Source organism: Lynx canadensis, chromosome A1, assembly GCF_007474595.2.
Source record: "Lynx canadensis isolate LIC74 chromosome A1, mLynCan4.pri.v2, whole genome shotgun sequence".
Taxonomy (NCBI): Eukaryota; Metazoa; Chordata; class Mammalia; order Carnivora; family Felidae; genus Lynx; species Lynx canadensis.
The window spans coordinates 234,264,054-234,283,794 of NC_044303.2; the positions used below are offsets into that span (position 1 = coordinate 234,264,054).

General features: G+C 42.3%; 1 protein-coding gene across 1 annotated transcript in view; it reads right to left on the reverse strand.

The window, feature by feature from the left end:
• Positions 1 to 19,741, reverse strand: part of ADCY2 (adenylate cyclase 2) — a 404,823-nt gene that overhangs the window by 113,561 nt on the left and 271,521 nt on the right. Inside the window, 6 exon segments of the mRNA XM_030332755.1 lie at positions 898 to 1,071; positions 2,446 to 2,578; positions 3,422 to 3,580; positions 9,111 to 9,238; positions 14,820 to 14,931; positions 18,168 to 18,316. Of these exon segments, the coding sequence (XP_030188615.1) occupies positions 898 to 1,071; positions 2,446 to 2,578; positions 3,422 to 3,580; positions 9,111 to 9,238; positions 14,820 to 14,931; positions 18,168 to 18,316 (855 nt within the window).

The window sequence follows — 19,741 nt, forward strand, 5'->3', positions numbered from 1 at the left end:
TTAGTTGGGAAAAAACACCAAGGAAGTTGAGAGGAAAGATATAACCAAGTCAAAACAAGTACGTGGATCTGGGGGCCTTGGGTGTTGTCACTCTGAGCTGCTGGGAGTAGGGAGCACAGGGCAGATGGGGAAAGTTCGCGGCTGCCTAACAACCTGAGGGTTATGTAACATTCCATTTTCTTTTCTGCCTCAACTGCATCCCTCGTACAATTAACTCCATCGTATGTGAAATTTTACTCAGAGATCATTTTAAAATCAAACGTCATTGCGATTATTCTAAGTGCTTCGCCATATTCAGTTTTCTGGCCCCCTGTGGGTCTTTCTATTCTCCCTCTGCATTTCAGCCATCTTATTGAGAGTGTCCCTGTTGTAAAGCGCTTTGGCACTTTATTATCTGTTAGAAGTTGGGAGTGACATAAATAAGGAGCTACAACAATAGAATGTTCACTGCCCCTGACACAGCTTGAACATTTCCACAATGAAAAGACAGTCTGGATGCTGTGTTTCAAACCGCAAGGGCATGATGTCTTCATTTGTTCTTTTATTAGGATGCACAGGCTTTCTTACTTCCTGAGAGCAAACAAACAAACAAAATACCGCCACAAAAAGTTCAATTGTATTTAGTTGCTAATAAGTGAGTTAAATAACAAGTAAGCAAACTGGTCCTGGGTTACAGAGTTATAACGTAAAATCACTCTGGTTGAAACCCTTAGCAAGGTGAGCCTGGCACTCATTCACACCTCGATAGCTGTTTCTAAGGGGTCTCTTCAAGGAGAAGGGGTTAGGCTTGTTTCACTGCAGACCAGTTATTCTGACAGCAGATGCCCAGCCTTCTGGTTTAGGAAACTAGCTTGGGTCTGGCGCGCGCCTGCGCTCTGGAACACAGGGAGAGCTCACCGTGGTGCTGATCTTGCCGTTCTCCGTGGTCATGCTATCTCGGTGATGCAGGTGTGCAAAGGGCTTGGCTGCTCCCCAGGACTCCAGGTACCGGGTCATGCGGACGGAAGCCCTCATCTTGGCTCCATCGAGGGTGTGGCGAGGTCTGAAGAGGTGAGGACTCCGTCGTTCCCCCTTGGGGTGAGAAACAAAGCATTACACCTGGCATACCAAAGGGGCAAAACTTCTCCTTCCTGCCCCCTCGCCCCGACTATCGATTCCTCCCACATCACCCCCTCACTCCCCGTGGCTTCTGTCCTCACTCCTTCAGTGTGACTGGTTCCCAGTGTTACAAGCTGCTTGAGCTGAGTGATTTTTTTCCCCAAATAGCAAAAGATAACTGTAATTTAAACTTAGGGAAAAAATAAGCCATTTTCATGGGCATTTTTATAAAGTAAATTCTTAAACCAGATAGGCTGATCTGTTTCAACTTTTTCTTGATGACTGTGGTTTCCTAAAGTGACAGGTGTTAGAGATTGGGGCTGTTTTACGATGCTAAATGGTCTTACTCATCTGTGTTCTGGTATTCTTTGCCTGAACATAATGTTCTTTGTACACATTTATTTATTTATTTGATTCTTCCCTCTGCCTATCACCCCACAGGTCTTCTTGACTGTCACTCGTCTGTCTCCAAATCAACCATCAAGTTAGCTGCAAGTGTCTTCCCAAAGGGGAGCCCAGAGTTTCAGGGAGGTTACCATGAGTGAACATCCATACCCTTGATCTTGTTGATTTTGTTTCTTGCTGATATATTGCACCTACCAGCTGTGTGACATAAGAGAAGTTACATAACCCCTAGGAGCTGCAGATTCTTAGTCTGCAAATAGCAGTGACACTCATTTGGCAGGAATTTGAGAAGGGCTGTGAGAAATGAGAGCTCCAAGCCCTTGCTCTGGCCTGACACTTGGTGTGAACAGAGCAAGAGACAGCTCCTAACTTTCTTTCTGGGTGGCTTGGACGGTCTTGCAGGTAACGGAGGATTTTATCGCATCCAAGTTCACCTTGTCTGCACATACGTGTACTCACACGAACGCACCTGTGACATTTAGTTGCCAATCTTTTAGGTATTTCTTCCTTTCCTTCTTCTTATATGTTCATCCTACTTCATCTCATTAGATTTTTATCATCTGAATTCCTGAGCAAAACCTTCTGTCTTTATGTAATTTCCCAACTGCCAGGGTGGGCACACTGAGGGACTTTCAGGAGCATCGTGGACTAACTTATACATTGACTAACGCTGACTAACACCTACAACCTGTCATATAGACAGTAATCTCATCACACAAGCAAGCATTTTTTTCCCAATGGTTTCTTTAATGTTTTAACTTATTATAAAACATGTTCCATAATTAAATGGCTGCATGCATTTACAGTAATTTTAGAGGCAAAGACTAGTAGCACATTAAACTGATTCTCGACTAAAAACACTTACCTGTATCAGTAATTTGCCCTTTTCCCTTTTAAATCACAGAAGTGATAGGCTAATTATAGACTCTTTACAGTACTGACCTTGGGGTTGATTACAAAGTAGGTTTTCACCAGGTGCTGTTTTAAATATGGGTCTCTGATGTCACCATCTCCTTCCTCCACTTTATAAGCGCCATTCAAGTGTTCCAAGGTGACAGAAGAAATGTGAACACGTCTGAAATTCCATTTTAAAACCATAATCAAGATAAACATGGATACACATGAAGATTTTTCTGTTTACTTGTGATGTCAGGAATAATACCTTCTCCCCCCACCCTCCCGCCCCAGTGAAGGAAAGGTTGTATAAGGCTGTATGTTCTTGGTAAAATTGACTGTAAGGTTTATATTTTATGAAATGGGGCTCTGGATAGATGCTCACAGAGGTCATGAGATATTAACATTTGGAGCTTCTCTGCATTTACGGAAACCTGCACGGTGGGTGTGGCGAATTACAGCCAATAAAACTCGATCATATTGAAGTTTTGTGTGTGAAGATATTTTTGGAAACATATGCCAGAGGCATTTTGGGGAGTATGCTGATCTACACACAACTATGGATGACTTAGTTCCATGCTTCCCACGCTTCTCCAAATTATTGCACTTGCATCAAAATCCTCTTGTCTGAAACATGCTCTTCTAGCCACAGGTAGCTGCTGCCTCATCCTCATTTCAACAGTACTGGTTTCAGAGGTCATTGGTCAAGAGAAATGCCATTGTACTGCATTAGAAAACATCTTTCCCTTTGGGTACTATTGACGAATTTGCAAATAAAAATAATTCAGGATCTGATATCCAGAGTCTTTTGACCATAGGTCATGGGGTAGTGGAATTGAGTGAGACTTGAGAGTTCAAGTTTATCGAATTAACGTAGGAGATCACTAGGGCAGGAATAACATGCTACTAACAGAGGCAACAGAAGCCGTCAGACATGAGCACTCAATCCCTTGTTAATCTCTTGCTGATCATTCATTTCTAATCATGCGCACAGCGTGAAGAGAGAAATCCAGTCCGGCCTTACCCAGGAACCCCTCCGGCTTCCATGTGATTGGCTAAGGTAACGTCATGTGACCACACGTCATACTGCCACTTCTGCAGACCGATCACGCCGCAGAGGACGTTCCCAGAATGCACTCCGACGCGCATGTTGATATCCACGCCAGTGGCGTCCCTCACTTTCCTAAAGAGAAGGCAGGCAATGTCACCATCCGGGGATATCGTCTTCTTCCTGCAACTCTTGGCCAATTTTCAGGGCATTTTATTACTCAGAATTTCTCAGACTGCTGGAAATACAGTCCTGACTTCTTCCCGGGGCAGAAGATTGCAGCTCTGAGCCAAGAGAAAGGGCGTTTTCTTCCTGGTTACTCCCAGACTACACCAAAAGCTCCCAAGCTGTGGCTCTCCAGCCACATCAGGCCAGACTGTCAGCACTAATGTAACCTTTTGGCTGTAACTTCTACTTTTTCAACAAATATGTGTATCAGGCACCTGTCACGTGTGGACACCTGCTCTGAATTTTCACCCTAGGATCGTGTGACATTGCCTCGTATTGTCAGAAACGGTCTGAGATGATATAGGATTCTAGCACTCAGCACAATGTACACCTCCAATGAATATTTTCTGTCGATAAGGGATAATGTGGCTTATTTAATAAGCCTAATAATGACTTCAGCCTGAATAGGAATTTCTTAACAAACTAACCATGACTTCAAAGTGCTTCAATCGTGCACATTCTTTAACAGCAACAAAACTCCATAAAAGTTTTAATGGTGCATAAGGTGTCATTAAAAAGAAACTAACTTTAGGGGTGCCTGGGTGGCTCAGTTGGTTGAGCCTCCACTTTGGCTCAGGTCATGATCTTGTGGTTCCTAAGTTCGAGCTATGCATTGAGTTCTGTGCTGACAGCTCAGAGCCTAGAGCCTGCTTCAGATTCTGTGTCTTCCTTTCTCTCTGCCCCTCCCTTGCTCTCTCTCTCTCTCTCTCTCTCTCAAAAACTGAATAAACATTTAAAAATTTTTAAAAAACTAATTTAAAAAATCATTTGAGAAATACTTTAGGACCCTATTAGCAACTCCTTTACAGAGACAAATGAAGAACGTCCTTTAACAGCAGCTGGAAATGCTTGTTTATTTCTGCCAGCTAAATACATTTATCAATTAAAATATTACTGCAAGTATGGAGAGGTGCCCGGTACATGGAGAGAACTACCCCAGAGGAGACGTGGAAGGAAGCAATGACATTGATTGCAACCCAGCAGAGAGAAGGTCACCAGGTGTGGGCTACAGTAAATAAACATCTCAAAATGACGCAGGCCTGGATATCATGCTTCAGTGATAAAATGACATCATTTGAAGAGCTAAAAATGGTAAGAAATGGACCCACAGTGTAAAAAGAAATGGTTTCCCGTAAGAAGAATCTAAAAAACTGTTCCTTCCCCTCCCTCCCCTCTCTTCCCTCCCCTTTCTCTTTCCCTATCATCCCATTCTGTTTCACAACACAGATCACAACCTATTCGGTACTAGCAATTCATTCAAACTCTTCCGTCCACATGATGGGCCAGAGCCTCCACATGACATTGGAGAGCTGCGCACCCCCCTCACTCCATCCTCCATCAGCAATGGGTGCGTACGGCTGCCTGGGCACCATATGGGCCGTAGCTCTGGGCCTTTGCTCGAGGTGGTCCCTCGAGAGTTCTGCTCCTCACTGCCCTGAGCCTCTCTTTCCTAACAGGGCGCAGATGTCACATGGCCTTCTACAAGCAGCTTAGGCACGACCTCATCCGGGAAGGCCTTCTGCGTTTTCCTTGTGGGTTGATGTGGGAACCCCACCTCTGTGCTTCAGCCTCTCTGAGTATAGTCGAAACTCCCCGTCTGTGTCCACATCTGCTCTCAGAGTATCAGCCCCATGGAGACACAGACCCGGTCTGAGTGGTTTGTATACCCATCAGTGGATTCAGGGTCTAGTACAACATAGACACTTGGTATAAGTTTAGTAATTGATGAATTACTGGCCATTTCTGAAGGATTTATTGTGTTTCTGTCTTCGGGAGATAATGATCCTGAAAAGTTTGTTGTAGAACCTATGATTGTTCTTAAGATTTTCTGTTCTTGAGACAGAACATTTCCAACCACATGGCATTTCCGTTTATCAAATATGGCCAGCAGAAAGTCACGAGGGAATAAGAGGCTCGATGACGCACTTTGTGGTTGGCCACTTTGACAGAACTGACTGGTGAAAGATTTGGCTCTTTAAAACCACCTCCATGGCCTTTATGTCTTTTTTAGAAAGATGGGTTGATCAAGGGTTCAAATGAATTGACTGACCAAATGTGTTAATGGATTTGGATGCAACCTGGGTGGTCTATAGAAAAATACTGAAATAGTTGCTTAAAGCTTGCAATAATAGTAGACCATCTGGGCGCGTGGATGGCTCAGTCAGTTTAGCGTTAGACTCTTGATTTTGGCTCAGGTCATGATCTCATGGCTTGTGAGTTCAAGCCCCATGCATGGAGCCTGCCTGGGATTCCCTCTCTCTCCCCCTCTCTCTGCCCCTCCTCTGCTTATGCTCTGCACTCTGCCCCCCGGCCTCAAAATAAATAAATAAACTTAAAAAAATTATAGTAGACAATCTCTTCCGTTTCAGAGGAACCCTAGTCACTTATAAAGTCAGGGCTCTGCATATTACTTTTTTTTATTAAAAACAGTTTACACTTTCATGACAGGGGAAAAAAAATCTCTCTAAGCCTTGGGAAGATTCCAAACCACAGCTGACGTGCTTCCCTGTGGTGCTTGGCTAATAGAGAATGAGGTGCTGAACAGGTGCGGAGGTCCAAACACGGAGGAAAAATACAGACAAATGTTCTTTGATCCATGTTGCTGGTTCCTAGGAAAAACCTGAGATAATATGGCAAAATTCTATGTTCAAGCGTACCCTTTCTGTCCACCAGCTTAAAAACTTAGAATTCTTGCATTCATCCTCATCGTATGGCTCAATAAGGGGGAACAGAAATATTTGCCCTTGTATTTTAGAAGAACAAATAATTCCTGACATTTGCTGAGATGCCTTCTCTTTTCCTGCCCTTTATTGTAAGTGCAACAAAATAACCTATTACTGATTATTTTGTCAAATGCATATGAGCTGAACAGATGACCTACACCAGGGAGACAATGTGGCAAGGTCAAGGAGTGGCAGCTGACGGAGACACACAACCGTTGCCTAATTTGAAGCTTAAATTTAGTTTAATAAGCAAGAGTTCTGGAAAGTTTCCTCAAATCTTTTAACATTACTGAGATTCTGGACGTGTGAGATAGTACTTATGCATCTATGACGGATGGATAAATAAAATGTGATATATACACACAATGGGATCTCATGCCACCATAAAAGGAATGAAGTATTGAGACATTGCGCAACGTGGATGAACCCTGAAAATGTGATACTATGTGAAACAAGCCATACTCTTAAACAATAAATATTGTGACTCCACTCATACAAAATATCCAGAAAAGGCAAATTCATAGAGACAGAGAGTAGAGAAGGAGTTACTAGGGGCTGGGAAGAGAGGGGAAGGGGAATTCTTGCTTAATGGGTATGAAGTTTCTGCTTGGGAGACCACAAAGTCCTGGAAGTAGATAGTGGTGATGGCTGCACACATTTTAAATGTGCTTAATGCCACGGAATTGTACATGTCAACTTGTTAAAGGCCAACATTTATGCTATGTATATTTTACCACAATAAAAAAATAGAACAGAAAAAAATTACTGATGAACTGGTGACATGTGAATGCACAGAATGTAAACATTCTTTCTCCGAGAAGCTCTTCAACATGCTGGAGTTAAGGAAAACATAGCAGAACTGGAAAACAGTTGCTTCAAAAGCAGAAGTAAAATTTTAGTAAAAGGGTGGGTTGTTTAATCCAATATATTACTCATGCACACAATAAATATATTTGTCCTTTACAAAGTCTTTCCACATCAACTGGAAAAAGAAATCCAGAAGAAAATGCTTTCCTTCACTAGAATCCATTTCATCCCATGTTCAAAACTAACACTGGGGTTGCCTCCGGGGACAGGTTATAAATTTGAGAAAACCTATTAGCTTTACTGATTAGATTCACTCACATGGTCTAGACCAATGGTGTCTGAAATAGTTAATTACTATGGGCACAAAGTAAAAATATTTTTCATGTCGGAGAAGACAAATGAGTTACTTATGGGAAGAAGCAGGAAGAACAAGGTGATTCCCACATGATGGATTTTGGGTGGGAAGCAGACTAATCCTTCTTCAGTTCTTTCTTCAGTTCCACTTACTTCATCTGTCTCCCAACGCTGTTCTGCCCACAGTTGTCTAAGCTTGGGATCTGGACAACTGAGGCTTCCCACACTCAGTGGAGGCAGTGTGGGCTTCAGTATTTATTCCTGGGCAGACTTGGGAAAGCCCCCACAAACCTTTGCAGGCCATTTCATCACATGACTAGTATATACGATGGCCAAACATGTGACTGCTTGACTTGTTGCTTTCTCACTGAATGCCCCATTTACTCTGGGGCAAGGAGATGGAACATCAACCATAATTCCTGTCCTGTTTAGACTGAAAATGTGTGGAGGAGGGGGTAAAGTCACTCGACCAAAATAGGCAATCAAAAAACCCAATAAACTAAAATCTTTCAATCCTACAAACAACAAGCAAGAGCTTTTACCATTTGGAAGAATATTCTGGCTTCTACCAAAGGCATTATGAGAGCATATTATGGCACTGGTGTAAAAAATTAACTCTATACCTCACACTTTTAGCTGGTATTTGTCACCAAAACATTATTCTATGTAAGTAAATTGTCTCTAAAATTATGATGAAAACATACACTATGGATATAAACTGAAATTAAATTAATAGAACTGAGCATTTTTGACTAGATCCAGTAATTTTGGACTAGATTTTTATATTAATTGTGGTCTGATGATAAAAACTACTTTCTCCCTGACACCCTGAATTTAGCCATACTGTTTGCCAGAAATTGTTTATATAAAAGTATTTGAATCACAACATTGTATACCTGAAACTAACATTACACTGTATGTTAACTAACCAGAGTATTTTATTAAATTTTTTATTAAAAATTTTTTAACGTTTATTTATCATCGAGAGAGAGAGAGAGGGGATGACAGAACACGAGCAGGGGAGGGGCAGAGAGAGAGGGAGACACAGAATCCGAAACAGGCTCCAGGCTCCAAGCTGTCAGCACAGAGCCCGATGCGGGGCTCGAACCCACGAACCGTGAGATCATGACCTGAGCCGAAGTGAGACACTTAGCCAACTGAGCTACCCAGGAACCCCTAACTAACCAGAATTTAAATAAAAACTTAAAAAAAAAAAGAAAACTTTTGTCACATGATAAGAGCACAGACTTAAGCTCAGAGCAGATATTTAAATGAAAAAAAAAAGTCACTTTTGAAACCACCCAAACCATCCCTGCCCATAGATATCTATCTTCGTGTTGCTCTCCGCTAAGGCTAGCGGTAATAATACACTTGGAGAAGTCTTACTCTGGACCCAGTTACTCAGACACCAATAACTGAGTCTCTGAGCACTTACATTTAAATGCACAGTAATGTGTTTAATCCCAGTAGAGAGAAAAACAGAAACATTCGTGAGCATTCTAACTTGAGAGTATTAAACAGTTAAAAAGGGTCCTACTGAGCATTACACTTACTTTATGGCTTCACACATATCCAGTCCCATTTTCACACAATTCTTGGCATGGTTCGGGAGAGATATGGGGAGTCCGGACACGCAGTAGTAGCAGTCTCCCAAAATTTTTATTCTCATGCACTCATTCTCCTGGAAGAAGAGATCACAGAATTGCACTCAGAGCTTACATCTGGTTTAGACTTTCCAAATATCATCAGGTGCTATTTCTACTGACACGGCGTGGCCGTCACCACGGTTTGTGGGGAACAGAAATGACCAGCGGTTGGGTTTCCCTTCATCACCCAACAAGAATGAGCCACCCCATGGCCATTTGCCGAAGCAGGAAGACGAAGGAAAAGGGGAAGGAAAGGAAAACAGAGAGAATGCTCTGGAATGATTTACACTTAACAGCAGCAGAAGAGTATAAGATCATTCTCTTCAGTCCAAACATCTCAAATACTGATGGTGAAGTGAAATAGTCCAAGGAAAGTAAATGATGACTGGAACTTGACTGGAATTACAATTGCATGTCATTTCCTACTATACTCATGGTTTTTATTTTATTTTATTTTTAAATTTTTAATGTTTATTTTTGAGAGGGAGAGAGAGAGAGAGAAAGAGAGGGAGACACAGAATTTGAAGCAGGCTCCAGGCTCTGAGTTAGCACAGAGCCTATTGCGGGGCTCGAACCTACAAACTGTGACATCATGCCCTGAGCCGAAGTCGGACAGTTAGCCAACTGAGCCACCCAGGTGCCCCTTCATTTATTTTAAAACTGAAGTAGATTCTTACCTGCAGAATATAGCTTCTGATAAACATCTCCGCAATACAAAAAGTTGCCATCCAACATGGCCAAGTAATTTCAAATGTAATTCTGACCTCAGGTTAAACTTTTGATACAAAGTTGGACTCGTTATTTTTCATGCCTCAGTTGTTTTTATATTATGATATTGAGATTAACTTCATTCATATGCATTAATCCTACATGCATTTCTAACTTTTCTAGTTACTTTACAGACTCACCACTAAGGAAAAGAGAAAAGGAAAGAAAAAAGAACCAAAAACCGAAAGATACGCCACAGTTTTTTTTTTCTTTCGTAACACTAACACAGGCTTACGTATAAACTGAACAAATCTGAAATAATAAAAACGAACATAACATTTTCTTGTTCTCAAGTAGGTGTTAGGTTTCTTGAAGATTCTTCATATTTCTTTCCCTGTCTGATAGAGAGTGCACAAGTTAGGGCATATTTTCATACTTTTCTATGGAGCTTGGTAATTTCTGATTACAAATATCATTAAGTAATAAAAAGGCAAGCAATTATGTATTAATAGGGCTTCTGTCTCATACTTCCTAAATACGTATCCTGAATCTTGAAAACACCAAGTTTAATAAAAGTGAATTCTTGGCATCCTTATCAAAGATCAGTTGACTACATATTCAGTTGACTACGTATATATATATATGTATATATATATATATATCTTATACATATATAAGATATAACTTATCTTTGATAAGTTTAATCAAATGTTTGTTTGTCTGTTTGTTTGTTTATTTATTTATTTATTTATTTATTTATTTATTTATTTCTGGGCTCTTGATTCTGTTCCATCGGTCTGTATGTCTTTTTTTTTTAACGATTTATTTATTTATTTATCTATCTATTTATTTATTTATTTATTTATTTTTGAGAGAGAGAGAGAGACAGAGCATAAGCAGGGGAGGGGCGGAGAGAGAGGGAGACACAGAATCCAAAGCAGGCTCCAGACTCTGAGCTGCCAGCACAGAGCCTGACACGGGGCTCGAACCCACGACGCGTGAGATCATGACCTGAGCTGAAGTCGGACGCTCAACCGACTGAGCCACCCGGGCCCCCCTGTATGTCTGTTCTTAATGCCAGTATCCTACTGCTTGGATTCTGTATCTTCACAATACATTTTGAAAACAGGAAGTGTGATGCCTGCAGCTTTGTTCTTCTTGCTTCAAAGCGCTTCGGCTCTTTGGGGTCTTTTGTGGTTCGATATGAATTTTAGATTGCTTTTCTGTTTCTGTAAGAAACGCCCCTGGGATTTTTATAGGAATTGCGTTGAATCTGGAGATGCTGTGGGTAGGAAGGACGTTTTAGCAATATTAGTTCTTCCAACCCTTGAACATGAAATGTCATTCTATTTATCTGTCATTTTAGATTTCTTTTTTCATCCGTGTTTTATAGTCTTCAGCATACAGGGCATCCACCTGCTTGGCTAAGTTTATTCCTACGTATTTTATTCTTTTTGATGCGAATGTAAACGGGACTATTTTCTTCATTTCCTTCTCAGACACTTCACTATCAGCATAAGGGAATGGAACTCATTTTTGTACGCTGATTTTGTATCCTGCAACTTTACCAAACTCATCTATAAGCTCTAACAGATTTTGTGGACATTTAAGGGTTTCCTGTCCACAAGGTTATACAACGGAAACAGATAATTTTACTTCTTCCTTTCTGATTCGGGTGCCTTTTATTTCTTCTTCTCGCCTAATTGGTCTGGCTAGGACTTCCAGTACTACGGTGAACAGAAGTGGTGGGAGCAGACATCCTTGCCATGTTCCCAATCTTGGAAGTAAAGCTATCAGTTCTCCTCCATTGAGTATAAAGTTAGCCATAGGCTTTCATATATGGCTTTATTGTGTTGAGGCGAGTTTCTTCTATATGTTATTAGTTGAGGTTTTTTAAAAAATGTTTATTTATTCAGTTTGAGAGACAGAGAACATGCATGAGTTGGGGAGGGACTGAGAGAGAGAGGGAGAGAATCCCAAGCAGGCTCCACACTTATCAGTGCAGAGCCTGACGCGTGGCTCAATCTCACGAACCAGGATAGCATGTCCTGAGCTGAAGTCAAGAGTCAGATGCTTAACCGGACCGAGCCACCCAGGTGCCTCTAGTTAAGTTTTTATCATGAGAGGGTATTTAATTTTATCAAGAGCATTTTCTGCATCTATTGACATGATCGTGTAATTTTTATCCTTCATTCTGTTAATGTGGTCTATCGCGCTGATTGATTTGTGTGTTGAACGATCCTTGCATCCCAAGAATAAATCCAAATTAGTCATTGTGTCTGGTCCTTTTCATGTGCCTTTTAACTCAGTTTGCTAAGTGAAATAAGCCTGACTTTATTTAGGATATCCAGAGGGTAGATAGGGCATGATCTCACTTGTATGAGGGATCTAGGATAGTCAAGTTTACAAAAGTAGAGAGTAGAAAGGTGGTTGTCAGGCCTAGGGGAAGGAGAAAATAGGGTGGTATCAGTCATAGGGTACTCAGTTTTTGTTAATTTTTTTCCCATTTATTCATTTTTGAGAGAAAGAGACAGCGCACAAGCTGGGTAGGAGCAGAGAGAGAGGGAGACCCAGAATCCGAAGCAGGCTCCGGGCTCCGAGCTGTCAGCCCAGAGCCCGACGCGGGGCTTGAACCCACAGACCGCGAGATCATGACCTGAGCCGAAGTCGGACGCCCAACCGACCGAGCCACCCAGGCGTCCCAGGGTACAGTTTTTGTTACATAAGATGAGTCAGTGCTAGGGATCTACTGTATAGCATAGTGTCTATAGTTAACAATACTGGGCTGTAAACTTAAAACTGTGCTAAGAGGGCAGAACTTATGTTAAGTGTTTTAAGCACATCATCATCGATCAGAAATAAGGAGGACAAAAGGAGACTTTTGTATGTGGTGGGTTTGTGAATGGCATAGACTGTGGTGATGGTTTCCCAGGTGTATGCTTATCCCCAGGCTCATTACATGTCACATATTAAATATGTATAGTTTTTGGCAGTATGTCAATTATACCTCAAGAAAGTGGTTAAAATGTTTTAAAAAGTAACAGTGAATGACCCATGATTTGGAGTTCCTTAGTTCAGTTATATGCTTTATGTAGAATTCACTCAGTTGATTGAGCCGTTTGCTTACGATGCTGGCCACCTCCAAGTTATTTAACCACGAGGCATGAACTGGTACCCAAAACATGCTCTTTCTGTGACCAACAGTGGATGGACCAAGCCATCCTAGGCTGTACCCTGGTACTGCCTGGACATTCCTTTGTAAAAGTCATCAGAGAGGAACAGGAAGTCACAGTAAGTACTTCTGTTACGAGCAATGAGTTTTGTCTTCCCTAAATTCGTATGTTGAAGTTCTAACACCTGGTACCTCTGAACTTGACCTCATTACAGATATAATTAATTAAGAGGAGGTCATACAGGAGTTGGGTGGGCGGCTAATCCACTATGATTGGCGTTCTTATAAAAAGGGGAGATACTGACACTGAGACTTGCACAGAGGAAGAACGCCATGTTAACACTGGAGTAATGTTATCACCCACCCAGACTGGCATGTTTCTTCCTAATGTGACAAAAATGATCTTTTATTAATTCAAACGTTTAAGACATTGTTTATGTTTTAAATAATCTTCTAAAAAATGAGCATGCAGGGGCGCCTGCGTGGCTTGGCTGGTTAAGCGTCCGACTTTGGCTCAGCTCATGATCTCATGGATTCGAGCCCCGCATTGGGCTCTGTGCGGACAGCTCGGGGCCTGGAGCCTGCTTGGGATTCTGTGCCTCCCTCTCCCTCTGCTCCTCCCCTGCTTGCGCTGTGTCTCTCTCTGAAAAATGAGTAAACATAAAAAAGTTTATAAAAAAAAAATAAGTATCCAAAAAAACTCAACTTTTTCCTTTGGTTTGGTAAAGGAAGAAGGCAGTGCTACACTCTGATTTTTTAAAATCCCCAGGGAGACCCACCATGGCCAGGCAGGCAGCATAAGGCATCTCCCGGGGAGCCTGACCCAGGAGTGACTCTGTGAACCTCAACACGCCACATTTATTCCAAAGAGGTTTGGGTGGAATGTTCTGTATGGTTTAAAAGTGAGGTGAATCTTGCAGCGAACTAAATTTGGGACCAATTCTGTCTTCCCTCTATAAATAATTCATTTCAATAAGCATAATGAAGTCTTTCTTGCTGGAAACAATTCCAAGAGAGAAGGAGGCTGACCAGTAATGTGTTATGAGATGGAAGTAAAGGGCTAGCAAGGAAGAAAAAAGTGTTTATCGCTCTTCCCACAAGGAACCCTAATGGTTCCAGCAGATACGCGAGTTGTAGTGTGGATTTCAGATTACCTGTCGCCATTTCCTCTCGGTGAAATTTCCCATCCACGAGCAAATGAATGGCAAATAGTGAACTTACATTTCTGTTCAAGGGGCACAAGGGTTAATGGATATGAGTGGAACAACAGTAAATAAAGGGCTTAGGTGGAAAATAGGCATCCTATTTTTTCTAGGGGTTCTTCCAGAGTGCTGGCTACGTGAATTACAACTGGACGGGTTACAACTGGATGAGGGGCAATCACGTTTCCAACTCCTGACATCGAAATGCCTAAAAAGAGAAGCCTAGAACAGCACCGTGCAGAGGGATGTGCATCTTAAATCTTACCACCTTGAACGTATTTACTATATGTGTGTTGAGTTCTGTCTAAGCAGAAGTTTTAAATACAGATGCAAACCTGCTAATTCTGTGCTACGACGTTTCTCATCCCCAAGAAAGGGCTCATCGGGGCCCAATGGCAAGTATACCCAATGAATGCATAAACACCGTTCCTAAATAGTGCTTTACGCAAAAGCCAAAGGTTGATAAGGGACCAGAGAAAAAGTGAGCCAAGATTTTATAAATCCTCCAAGTGGAAGGGACTCACTAACACTCACCTTTGCAATTTGATCGAACTTTCCAAAGAGCTCGTTCAGCATGTGGACCAGCTCTCCTGGGGAGCAGTCACTGGCCAACCGGGTGAAGCCAACGATGTCTGCGTACAGGATACTGTGGGAGGAAGGGGGGCAGCGTGTGCAGGTTTATACTTGTTAAGAAGTAATGATACTTTTGTCCATTAAAACAGTATACAGCTTTATTTAACATCTACATTTATATTTTACAAGAAAAACGGCATCTCCCCAGATAGGAAATTCATACACATTTTGCCAAACTTCCCCATTAAAAATGTTTTCTTTGATGCTGAGTTTTTATAATTAAAATGGGAGAAGAAAAAGTCACATGGCACACTTTGTCCATTCTAGTCCATTCGGACTGATCACCTTTATTCCTTCATGGCCAGTCCCACCCTCCCTCCCTGGTTCATGAGGTGTTCGCCCTGAGAGTTCATGACACTGGCCTGATTCAGATTATCAATGGAGTATGCTTCTGTTTGCTTGTATGAGGGCCTGAGAAAGAAGTCTAAAATTCCTGCTGGCAGTCTGAGATTCAGGATTTGGGAAGCAACGGGTAGCTGCGGCCCTCATATCTATAAATTCATCTCCTCCTCATTATTATTAACGTTATTATCATCATCACTAGGGAGTAAAGAGCCAGTATGTATTAACAGAGAAGAAACATTTTGTTGAACGAATGGCTGAAGCAGAACTAAAAGTTAACTGATCTTTACTGTGTACAAAACGAACGATTCTCATTGAAAAAAATTAAAAAACCCTCCGGTATCACCTGGACTCTCTGTAATATCCACATACCATGTCTGCCTCTTTGCTTATGTCTGGCCCGTCCAGGATGAAAAAGCCATACGTTTTCATATGTCTTATGAAAATAATTTGTACTCCGTGCCATTTATGTATGCTTTTACATTTTTTTAAGTTTTATTTATTTAAGTTACTTAAGCGTCCCGACTATCCTTTATAAATTTAAATGGAATCCGACACTGCAAACGTGTCCCAGACAATCTCTGAAGGCACCTCCTCAAGCTGCTTCGCCGACCCTTTGCCTCCACAGTGTGGTAGTCAGCTTCCAAGATGGCGCCAGCGAGCCTCACTTCCTGGTACTTACATTCTTGTACTGTCCCTCCCCCACACAGGGACTCGCATAGGGGTGACCTGCGTCATCAAAAGGATGCTGCAGAAATTCGAGAAATGGCTTCCAAAGGCTAGAACGTAAAAGAATTGCAGTTTCCCCCTGACTCTCTCTTGGATCCCTTGCTCTGGGGAAGTGAGCTTTCGTGTTGTAAGAGCACTCAAGCAACCTACGAACAGGCCCAGGGATGAGGAACTGAGGCCTCCAGCCAACAGTTGGGATAAACTGCAAATTATCTGAGGGGCCACCTCGGAGGCAGATCCCTCCCCACCCCCGCCAGCAGCCTGCCCAATGGCAGGCCTGAATCCTCAGAACCACCAGGCCAAGTTGCTCTCAAAGTCTGACAAACAGAAACTGTGAGATGGTGTTTATTGATGTTTTATACCATGAGGTCTGGGGGATACTCTGTTAGGTAGAAAGTGCTAACTAAGACAGCATGGGAGCCTTCATCAACGGCCTGAGGTTGGTGGCATGGCCACGCATTTTTACAGGTCTCTCTGTTCCTGGATTGTATCACAGGTACTTAAAGATGTTCTGGGACCCTGTTTAGACACAGCTGCATTTATCTTCACATGTTTTAAATACTCCATGTGTGACTTAGAAGTATTTCCTGAGATAGGAGAGATATCGCTGATTTTTGGACAGCTAAGTCTGGAAAGGGCAATTTCTAGTGTTAATACGCCTTGTTAGATAGTGGGAGAATGTTTTTTTCTTTAATTCTTTAGGTGAAACACTTAAAAACCTGAAGGCAGGCCAGTGTTTTAAATATTCTTACTCCTTAACATGTGTGAATGTTCTTGAAATACATCTATTTTTTTTAATCTCTCAAAATGCTAAGGACTTAAAAAAAATTTTTTTTTTACCTCTGATTCTTCATTTATCCAATGCTTCCTTACTTCCTACTGATATGTAACTTTTTTCTGTGATTCCCGTCCCAAGATGCATTTCTCATCATACATTTAGCTCTGTGCATGCTTGGGCCACGTTCAACACTAGCTCTACGCACCTATCCTAAATTCTGAGGTCAAACTGAGATTTGTCTTAGCTGTGTGTTTCAATTGCAGTTAAGTATGTTTCTTAATAATGAACTTCAAAAATCACTGACTTGAGGCAACTAGACTGGAAGCCAGCATGATGCACCAGAAAGGGTCTGCGCTTGAGAGCAAAAGGCAATTCGTCAATGCCCAGCAAATTATAGATGTGTTTGTGGTTGTTGTTCTTGAACTATTGAACAGGGTGGGTGATAACGTGAAGGTGGAATGAATGAATGAGAACAGATGCACAAGGTACTTATGGAGATAACCTGGTGAGAATAAAAAGCATCACTGCAATATAGTTGAATGGATGTAAGGACAAAGCCCAAAGGCTTTTTGTATGAGGAACGGGGACGAGGGGAGTCAGAGAGGAGTGAGGGACCGGGCACCCATGTCTGGAAGGGTTGTGTCCTGCGGCTGGGAGATGGGAAGCATGGGAGGAAACCCCCTCCCCATGCTGAAGTGAGAGCCTGCACTGCTCCTCTCTGGAGCTAGGGGAGAAGGAGGCCTCTCACGGTTCTCCTTCTGGACCTCAATCCTATGCTGGTAACATGCTGGTTTTCCAAGTACTGTGATTTCAGGAATGGCTCCCTGGGAAGAGACGGGACGGACTATGGGAGACTTGGAAAGCAGGAACTTTCACCGTCAATGAATTAAGGTGCCTATCAGTCCCCTGTGATACTGGTCACTGGTTGGCCACACCCCAGAAGCCCATCATTCCTGATGAACAGGAAATGCTAGCTTCACTGAGGCCCTGACCCTGCCAAGCTCGTCTTGAGGAATCGGTTCTTATATCAAGAGCCCGCTGACCCTACCTTCAATCTTACTACAATGCTGAGCGTGCTGGGCTCCGGGGATGCCGTGAGATCTGACCATGAGCTTCCTAGAATAAGCACTCCAGAAACCACCTCTCTCTCTTGGGAAGGAAGGTCAGCCATAGAAAGCAGGGCCATGATGGACAACACACTCTAATACCATGAAGAAGATTCTATTTTCTTCTCTTCACGTGAAGAACCCAAGAGGCAGCAGAAGGGTGGGTGGAATCGTGTTAACAGTTTCAGCAGAGGTAGGACTTGGGAAGACACGAGCTCCCAGGTGAACATGTCCCCCGTGTGGCGAATGGCTCCCCAGACTCGCTGAGGAGCGGGGACAGAGGGACATACATACCTCACATTGGTGTGTCGCTTAACATACAGGTTGTGAAAGTTGTTTGTGTTTTCCATTTGGCCGGCTTTGGGGCCCTGCAGCCTCTGGATGATCTCAGCTTTCATCTCCATGGCTATGTGAGCCGGCAACAGAGACAGCAGGAGACGCTCCTGAAACGGGGCGTGGGAGAAAGACCGAGAGATTTCAAATCATTAAGGTAACATCCCAGCAATATTGGAAACCACCGCCGATCTAGAGTGGGGCCAATCTGAGGACTCTGTCCAACAAGTTACCATATGGAGTGTAGAAATACATGTTGAAAAAAAAATCAAAATTTCTAAGGTCAGAGTGTGTTATATTATTTATTGAGTTCTGAGTGTGTGTTCTTCAGAGTGGGGAATAAAGGAAGGCAAAGTTATTTCCCCCAAGGGTGTTATTTATCTACTTTGATTTTAAAGTAGTAAAGCAGAAATGATATAAAAATGCCAGAAACCAACAGTCAGTCTGAGATAGAAAACACTCATTTTCGCCTGCCTGTTCATTTGAGAGATAAAGTACAAGCTTTATTGCATTTCAGAAAGTCAACAAATAGTCCACATTTCCTAAATGAGATAGTCAAATATTTTCAAATATCTCATTTCCTCTGTGATGACCATCCAATCCCCTTTAGCGATTCTAAACTATCATAAAGGTGGATTCAGAAATAGCATCTGTAAAATGTCATGTACAAAAGACTACAGGGGGAGCACACAGAAATGATCAAGTAGGAGCCTTTCTTGTGTTTTTGGTCTTTAAGTACAGTAAACAATAGCATATAATATTACACTTATTTGAAAATGTACTTATTAGAGTGGCATTTTTTCCCCACTCTCTTCAAGGAAAATATGCAATATTTTTGGAAGAAAGTATCACAGAAGAGCATTCTTTGAAAGTTTATACTCATCCTTAATAATTTTAAACATTAATTTATAGGAGAAAATGCCACACACTTTACATATTGTGCATTTGGCAACCGATATTTGGTGTTGGTTTAAAAAACATTTGTTGAATGAAATCTTTTCTCTATCTCGCACAGTTTCTGTCTCTTGTTTCTTTCTTAATTTTTTTTTTCCTTTGGACAAAGTGGTGAAAAAATAGTGGGGGAGGGCAGGGGAAGCTGGGCTTTGCTCCCAGGTTTACAGGGCTGGTGTCCCTCTCTGGGCCATTCCCCAGGGCAGATCATTTTGGTGGCTGCTGGGAACATCCACCGAAGGAGCAGAGGAAAGGCCAGGAGTACATCCTGATGCACACGAGAAGACCCCCACGATAGCCCGCCCCCAGCCTGCTCCAGTGAAAAACAGCTGCAAAGCCAGAAGGAGGCCGAGTGGGCACCTATGGTAGGGATCTCAGTGCCTGGTAGAGTGCTTCACCCACCAGACACTGGCATAACTGAGTGCTGCTCATTTGTTCAGTCATTCATCAATTTATTCACCCATTCAGAAAACATCCATCATTGCCTATTAAATGCCAGACCCCATGATAAGCACTAATGGTAGACGCAAAGAAGATAGAGTCAACATCCGTGATATCATGTTGTTCATACTCCAGCAGGGAGC